General features: G+C 38.3%; 1 protein-coding gene across 1 annotated transcript in view; it reads right to left on the bottom strand.

The window, feature by feature from the left end:
- Positions 1–1,234: 1,234 nt before the first annotated feature.
- The window catches only part of LOC104161138 (transcription factor RFX4-like), a gene marked incomplete at its 3' end in the record, with an annotated part of 15,197 nt that continues 7,314 nt past the window's right edge, over positions 1,235–9,117 (bottom strand). Inside the window, exons 3-4 of the mRNA XM_009699469.1 lie at positions 6,866–6,926; positions 1,235–1,358 (exon numbers count right to left, since the gene is read on the bottom strand). Coding sequence (XP_009697771.1) covers positions 1,235–1,358; positions 6,866–6,926 — 185 coding nt within the window. The remainder of the gene's footprint in view (positions 1,359–6,865; positions 6,927–9,117) is intronic.

Here is a 9,117-nt window from a genome sequence, read left to right as displayed (position 1 = left end):
TGTATTTAAACAGAAACCTAATGCAGAATCAACAAAGATATGCAGGTCTTTAAGACATAACAAACATAATAATGTTACAGCATGGTACAGTTTACTTGTCTTGCTAAACTGCCTACATAAAGATGCACTATAACCAATGACACCTCATTAAATACATTCTTCTCCTTCACCTACTCTTTACACAAGCACTTACCCTAGGAACATTTTTCCTTCTTTGAATACCCAGCACTTCTATAGAACAAATGTTGCAAACACTAGAAGAGAATAGCTTGCAGGACAATCGGCTTCAGATTCATGCTTGCAAGCATTTCGAAACAATGGCAAACTCTACACTTTGTTTTTTTCACAGCCTACAAGTTTTAAAGGCCTGTGACACATTCTATAGTAAAATTTCCATTTTAAATAAAGAATTAAAAATATTAAAATATCATTCTGTTTTTCACTAAGAGGAAGATATCACCTGACCAGCAAATCCAAAATGTGAACTTTACATAACATCCTAGCCAGCCACTAATGTCTGCTAGTGGTGAATAGCATAAGGGTTTTACTGCTCACACCCAGACAATACACAGCTGTGTCTGCGCTAAGACTGCATTTCCACTCTGACTCTGGAGTTAGCCACACTGGCTCTTACTAGAGCTGGACTGGCAAGTGAAAGCACAAGGAATCACAGTGCAAAGATCACTTGGCAGCCTGTACCTGCAGTGCCACACAAATGCTGTTAGATGCTTTCTGCACTTTCACATCTGGAGGCATTGTACCCCACTATGTTAATTTGCCAATGTGGGTTGATATCGGTAATTCAGGGGTCTCCGTATCATGCTTACAAGAATGGCATAGACAGGCTCCAGAATTCAATGATCGATATTTACCCTTCTATTTTTAAAAAATATGTATTTGCTAAAGCAGTGCAGGTCACAACACAGATGTGTTTACACTGGCTTGTATTTGACTTCCAAGCTGCCAATATTGTATACCATGTCACCATCAGCTAGGTTGGGGACTGAAGTCATCAGAAAATTTAGTATATTCTCGAGCTTAGTCATGATTAGAAATTATTCCAACTGTCAAAATACTTAAAATCTTAGGCTTTGTCCAATAACTTGAATAGATAACAGATTCCATTCATATACCTCTATCTTTAATGGTAAATGATGATTTCATTCTTTTCGATAATCCAAATTCACCTGAACCAGGCAAGAGCTCAAGGCATCATAATGCTGTTTAGACTCACCTTCCCAAAGCTGGCGGCATTAACAGGTTGTGTGTCATTTTTCTCACAGAAGTCCAAGTAATGCATGTAGAGAGCACTTCGAGGAATGCAAACACCTTCTGCGATCTCATAGTTCTCCTCCAGCCTTAAAAAGCAAATATCAAACAGAGAACTGCAAGTATGTTGGATGTCCTGTATGGTAAACAATATGCAAAGTTGCATCTTTAAGACCAAACATTCTGGCTCCTGCTTGTCTACTAAATTTTCTGTTTGTTCATAAGTGCTGCTTCCAACTCACTTCCATAACACCTACTTGCTTCATTTGGTTCATACTTGCTATTAAAAACATAGGATGTGAGTTCTTAGGCAAGTAGAGATTAGCACAAAGAGATATTGGGTTTTGACCATGCTCCAAAGTGCTATCTTTAAGAAAAAATATACTAGCAATCCGTTATACCCTAAAAGCATCCTGCAGTAAACAAATATGCGTACAACTATGAAACAACACATTCACTGAGGGGAAGCATTCTCTCATTGTTTACAGGACAGATCACCTTTGGTTCATGACACTCTCTTCACTGCTGTCCAGCTGCAAAATTCCTTACCTTGAGAAAGCAGATGTGGCTAAAGTTATTTGCAAATACACAAGAGTGTGCACAAAATCATCTCTCTATCATGTTTTCTTACTACTGCTTAGGGACAAAGTGAAAAAAAGAGTCTATGATCTGAATACAGTGCTGAATAAAATAGTGAAATAACATCCTCCTCTGTCTTGGAGAAACTTATTATTCATTTACACATGCAAACACACAACTACAAAATTTTAAATTATGCACCAAATATATGAATAGGCATATGCTTCATCTTTAAAATCTGAAACTGGGCTCATTATAAATCTACAGATGGGAAGAAACATTTCTTTGAAATGATGTTTTTATGATTGCTGATCCAACAAAGTTCAAGAGGTATTTATGTACCCACTTAACTTTAAACCATAATTAATCTTGTCAACCATGATGTCACTCATATACACATACAGTTACATGTGTGCTTGTATTGCTGGCTAGGAGAAGGTAGGTGCAACTTCCTCTTAAACATATTAGAAAATTAATACATATTCTCAAAAACCTTCAATTTTCCAGTAAATGACCCCCCGTCATTCGATAGCTGTAGAACGCTTTCCAAGTACCTTGTTTCTCTCCTTCATTGCCTTTTTCAGGACCTGCCTACCTTCCATTTCAGTTATCGTGATCATTTGTGACTGCAAACTATTTTAATAAGATATCCGGCTAGATGAATGGAATCAGTTTGTATGGGCAACATCTATTCTTCCTTGGTTTCTACAGAAATATCACGGCATCTTTCCTCAAATTCATAGCGCTTTAACAAAACCTCCTTTCAAAACCTGGAGAGTTCGTTTGTATACTATAGCTGCTAATTGGAATGTCAGCTTCCGTGACCAAGACAGGACAGAAAGAAAAGCAGTTAATTATTTCTGTTCATATCTGATGAATTTTTCTCTTTTTCTCTTCTCTTTCACAGAGAGTCATTAGTCTGACACTGAACAATGCTCCATTATACCTGAACTTTTTTTTTTAATGATCAAAACCCCATCTTGCTCCACTTCTTTTATTTTCCTGTCTTTTATTTAACAACTTTATCATATTTTGAATTCAGCTTCATTCTACAGTATTGTAGGAAGATAATGAACTCAATCTTCTACCTAACAAATCATTATCAGAAATAATATATATATAACATTTTAAATGTCCTAATAAAGCCATGTGAAATCCAGTAGTTCACAATGAGACCTTTTGTACCACTACAGTATAGCAATAAAACCCCTAATCCTTCCACAGGAATGACAATTTTATCTGTCTCTATTACTGTTTCCCTCTTTATACACTTAAATACTTCTAGATTAAATGAGATTATTCTATGGCAGAGTCAAGTCTGTAGTGTTGTTACAGACTTGTTTTTAGATAGGAAGGCAACAAAACAACTGTGATGTTAACCATTGCTAATCACATAGAGGATTTTAGAACAGATTAATTTTGATGCATTATAACAGTTTCTGAGAAACTACTGATCTGGGGAGAATCCATTACCTAGCAGTGCTTTACCTTCCTCTTTTTTACTTCTTTTTACAAATGTTGCAGAAAATAGAGTATTTCTGTTGACTTCAGCTTCACAATACTTTTATTATTTGGAGCACCTACACTGTAAGCCACCAAACTGCATGGAATTAGGCTGTCCATGCTTTGAATAATTCTGTGTTTGGAGAAGTAGACACACACATGCACACACACCCCCCCCCCAAACGGAGGTAAAATAAAGTTTCACACTTACAATTTGGTCAACCAGTTCACCAATGAAATAACCATGAACACTTTAGAGCCAAGTGTTTAGCAAGCTATAGCTTCACAGATGATAATGAACACAGGAACATGGGATAAGCACAGGATACTAGGTATTGGTATATTCACACCTTAACAGTTAAATTCAAGCTCACGTAGTTTCCTCAGTTGTGGTGTATTTGGCAGTAATGCTACGTTTACCAGGCCTTTCACTTCATTTTGTGTTATCAACGAAACAAAACAAAAACATCATTCCTGTTTCCAGGAAAAGGATATTTAGCCAGGCTGACAGTCATCCAAACATGCTTCTTGGCATCTTGAGCTACTTCTTCCCCCTCCGCATTTATAGTGTTCAATGTACTTCGCCTTTGGATAAGCAGTAAGGATAGATCCCTGTGGGACTGATGTTGTTTGCTCTTTTCAGCAAGATGCCAGACAAGGAATATCTAGTAAAGTTGATGGCAATATGAACCACATGACAAAATTTACATATTTCCCTTGTGTCTTTTCCTACTACTTTCTTTCTCTTCTTTTTCTTTGCTACTGACATTTCCTCTGGTTCTGGTCTCCAACACTCCATTGCCTTCATTAGCTGTAAATAATAGTAGCATCTAACAGTAAAAACATGACCAGCTTTAACTTGGCAGACACCAGACACTGCAGACAATTGTGGTGCAAATGGAATTTGCCAGAACAAGGCAAGTTCAGTACTGTATCCTGAAATCTGGTCAATAATTTACCCCACCACTTCCACCTCTTGAATCTGGCCCAGAGACTCCTGTGAGAGGGTAGGACACATGCTTACCGAAGGCATATTCAGCTAAATTTAGTCTTTTGTATTTCTTCCCTGTGCAAAAACTTGGTCTGAGGCCTGAGCAGGCAAAACTATCAAACATGTAAAGCTAAACCTACAGGAAGTGCTTAGTGCAGCGTTTGTACAATGCTGACCACAATAGCTTACCGACCCATGGGCTGCCAGATGGTACTGTGGTACAAATAACCTGATGCTAATGTGTCTGGCTTTCCACAACAGTGGAAACTCAACATCTTCACACAAAGCAAGCTTACTACTTTAGCAATTTGACCATAACTTTTGAGGTTGTAATTTTATTTAGTGTATCAAACCCAGTAGCACAGTTTCTCCAGGAATTACCAATTCAAAGCTGCAGTACGTAGGCTGAAAATCATATGGAAACCACCAGAAACTGTTCCATGGTATGGCTACTATGCTGGGAAACCTTTACCTACAGGTCTAATAATAAATGACCCAATTGTATAATTCAGTTTGAGACCAGCTAAAGAAATTAAACTTGAAAACTTCTTTGCTTTCTGTTCCCTCATGTATTTTTGAGTGGAAAATTGAATGGAAGAAATCGCAGATGCTCCAAAAGAATCAAAGGGAAGAATGTCTGACCTACCTAAACATGTAAGAAACATAAAACAACAGACAGATAGTAAGCCAGTACACTAACAAGGGGGAAGGGAAGATGATGTAAGCAGCCTTTTCAGAATCAAAATTCTAGGATTCTATTGCAAACATTGCTGAATGAGCATTAGCGTGCATATTGCATTCCAGCAGGGCTCAATATCCCAGGAGTTTAGGGATTTACTAACCTTTATGACCAAGGAAGCTTGAAAGCTTTTGGCAAAAGATTGTTTACAGTATTTGCATGTTTTCTATTGGGAACAGTATCATTGGCATGTTCTAATTAACTCTGACTTCTTGGCTACTACGTTATTTGCGCCTGTGGAAAAGATTCTTAACTGACTCTACTGAAAAATAAACACTGTTTGGGACTGGTAAGCCATGCCTGCTGTTTTATTTTACCTAGATAGTTCTTTGTTATCCTGTTTGAACTGTGTTGAAGATGTGTGGGTGAATAATGGAAAATAATAAAATATCTCTAAGACATTTCACTATTATTTTAATAATTTTCTCTGTGTGTGTAGTCACTCCCTTTATTCACTTTTCTTGAACTTCTAAAAAAAAAAAAACAACACTTTTGTGGTACAAAGAAGCAATAGTTCAGAACTAAATGCCTTTATCTGTATTTGCCCATCTCATTATTTGCACTAGAAGTGTCTGCAAGTTTCTTCAAGGCAGAACACTGAATACTTGGCAGCAACCTACTCTAAATCAACCCACAGGTCTTGGAATTTTTAAATCTAAAATGTAACTGATCAACTTTAAAAAGCAAATATAGATTAAATAATCCAAATCTCTTTACACATATTTCACAGGATCACAGAATTTCACGGGTAGAGAAAAAGAGTAAAATTCACTGAATGAATTGTTCTTAGCTGTTTGTATCTTCCAAGAGACTGACAGAAGTAGAAAAATAATTTTGCTAACATTTTGCTAAAAACCTCACCTTTTTTTCCAATAATCTTATATTTTCATCCAGAAAACTATGAGAAATACTTACAGGTGAAGTAAAGGCCTTTCTTTAAAAGACTTAAAACAAGCTAAGGAGTATGGGTTTTCAGATAAGCATGCTCCGAGGCTTCCCTGTAAGGGAGTTCTATTCTGCCATATACAAGGAACTTCCTGAAAGACGCTTGATCACTTACAATATTAAGAAAGTTAAACCAGAATCAAAAACCTAAATTAAGGGAAAAGTCTACAACAGATAACCTATAGAAAGGGATGTCAGAAGTATAAGTAACATTACAGAACACATAGCCTAAAATACTGCTGTAAATCACAGTGAACAAGACTTGTTCATTTTTCATAGCACAGTAGACCGACTCACAAACTTTCCTCTCTCCATCTTCTCTTTCTCTCTTCCTAATTACCCTTTCTTTATTCCCCTCACCAAGTTTGCAAGGGGATTTTGACCAATGAATCCAACCTCAAACTCTCTCTCTTCTTTTGTTGTTTTCTACGTTAAATTACAGAGATATCATTTCAGTAAAACAGCCAGTAAAGGTGGGCTTCATCATACACTGAAACAAAGGTAAGTCTTGAAAAAAATTCTCAGTACTAGTTTTCTTTTTGTAATAAATATAACAGTGATGACAAACCACAAATCACCAGCTGGCAAGGTGGCAAACAAATATGCCAAGTAGATCTTCTAAACTACATCAGAGGTTTCCTATGTTCAAACAAATCCCATAACAGTAAGACATTTGTTGAGAAATGCTGTACAGGATACTAATGAGCAGATTAAACACTTACAGTGAAAGTATCTTTAGAACTGTATAAGATGTCCAAGACCTCTGTTCTCTTCAACTGGAAAAAGTATAAGAAAAAACACTAACAGGTTTTCTTGATTGTTTTAAAAGGGCATCTTACCATTGCAGCGTAGCTGGAGTTGAGTGTGGTTTCGATGCTCTATTATTTTCTTTTTCCTCATCTGTTAAGAAACAAAAAAATACTATGCAATTTCAGTGGGAATTGCTCAGGCATTTACGAACTGGTAAGAAATTAGCCGATTAAAAAAAAGTAAATGTTCTCAAGTGCCAAAGCTTTATCAAAATATTGACTAAATTGTGGAAACATAAATAATGATGTTCCCTAAGCTAGCATCTGTAGATACTGCTTAAGGAAATAAAACTTGCAAACATCACTGATAGCAGGAGTAGAGCGGTACATAGGAATAATGACATTGGAAAGGATAAATTTATAGGAAAAAAAAAAGCAACTCTCAGACCTCTAGCAGCATGTCAGAACATAAAAAACACTTTCACCTGCTTTAAGGGAACAAGTTGCCTTAACCAAGTTTTATATTAGATGAGGCGTCTAACCTAATGGGGTTCATCCACTGTTATGATCCTAACATATGATATGTAATGTTTATAAATTTACAAAGATCAATTCTGAACAAGGAAAACTGAAACATTCTATAATATACTTTATTCCTTTTCAGATAATTTTTCTGATAGTATTCCTCATTAACTGTTTCCAAGGTAACTCTCTGATTTGCTGACTTTCCAAAAATTTGAATAAAAGATGAATAAAGAAAAAGATAATTAAAATAAAACTCTTAAAATATTGGATTCTTCCTAGTTCATGTTAGTTCTTTTGAAACAATTTAAAAGTATGTATAGAATAATTCCTATTAAATTGTGATTTGCAAAGCATATAAAACATTTCTAGGTGAAAGCTGAAGTGAAGCACAATCAGCCTCTCTAGAAGGGTATTCTTTGGGAAACATTGTTGTATCAAACACAGTTTGGTATTTTAACAACTTTGTCCCTGATGAAAGCATGAAGTGTAGGAGGCTTTGATACCTAAACAATGAGGTAAACCACTGCGCCTGTACACCATGCTGCAAGTTTCATTTCTTCATACAATTAACTTTTAGAAGTCATTTAAGTGAGCCTTTAGGATGATGAATCTTAAGGGAGCCAGGCTATCTCCTCTGATCATCAGACCCCACTGGGAGGCCTTTTGTGCAGTCCTAAGAACCGACGGACACCAATAAAACCCCACTTTGGAAAACGCCGTCTTCAGCCCTGGCGCCGCAATATTTCTTCCAATACATATAAGGCAAGTTGTGTTAACTGAACACCCTTTAGCCTGCAAGGCTGGTCCCCTGAATGTCAGGAAAAATCTAGATTTACAGTCACCCGCAGACACTGCGCACAGCCCCTCTTCTGCATCTACATGACAATAGGGCTCTAATTATTGGACCGCACACTCCTTCCCTGCCTTTCAGGGGCCCGCTTTTATTCAGTGCATAGGACCAACATACACATTTCAAATCACTTTTAAATTGTGTTTTTCATTTGTTTTTCCTAAACAAACGGTTGGCATGCAACAAACCTTCGGCACGCAGGGCTTCACAGCCCCTCTTCTGCATCTACATGACAATAGGGCTCTAATTATTGGACCGCACACTCCTTCCCTGCCTTTCAGGGGCCCGCTTTTATTCAGTGCATAGGACCAACATACACATTTCAAATCACTTTTAAATTGTGTTTTTCATTTGTTTTTCCTAAACAAACGGTTGGCATGCAACAAACCTTCGGCACGCAGGGCTTCAATGCCGAGCAGCCGTGGCTGGCGGCAGCCCCCGGTGCTCGGCCGCTGATGCTCGACAGCAGCCCCCGGCCTCGCAACAGGGGGACAAATGCCTTCTCCGTAGCAGCAGGCAGAGACATGGAACACGGATTTAAACCACTGGGTAGATAAAATAGTCAGGGCCACCCCTCTCACAACACTGACCAGTTTTCTCTTCTTACCCTTAACTGACAGCACAGACACCCTAAGAAGAGCTCACCTGGCTCCAGCCTCTCCTGAGGAGAGCCTTGGGGAGGAGGGGGTGGCCATGTCTGCCCTGCTTTGTGGTGGGAAGAGCCTTCTGGGCTCAGAGGTGCAAGAGCACTTGCTGGGAGGACAAGTGAGCCATGGCATGGAAGGCTCCATCGTCACCATAGAGGGGCAAGAGGCAGGTGGCCTGACCAGAGCCCGGTCCAGTCTTGCATCCTTGCTGCATGTTCCCAGTCAGGGAAAAAAATAGACAGCAGGGCTGGGAGGGACATGCAGGAGTTAGGGCAGCTCCCCAGGCTTGGAGCACAGAGGCTGCCGCAGCTTCCTTCACC

This window comes from Cariama cristata, unplaced genomic scaffold (genome assembly GCF_000690535.1).
Source record: "Cariama cristata isolate BGI_N322 unplaced genomic scaffold, ASM69053v1 scaffold7164, whole genome shotgun sequence".
Taxonomy (NCBI): Eukaryota; Metazoa; Chordata; class Aves; order Cariamiformes; family Cariamidae; genus Cariama; species Cariama cristata.
This window is presented reverse-complemented; position numbering and strand designations above follow the sequence as displayed.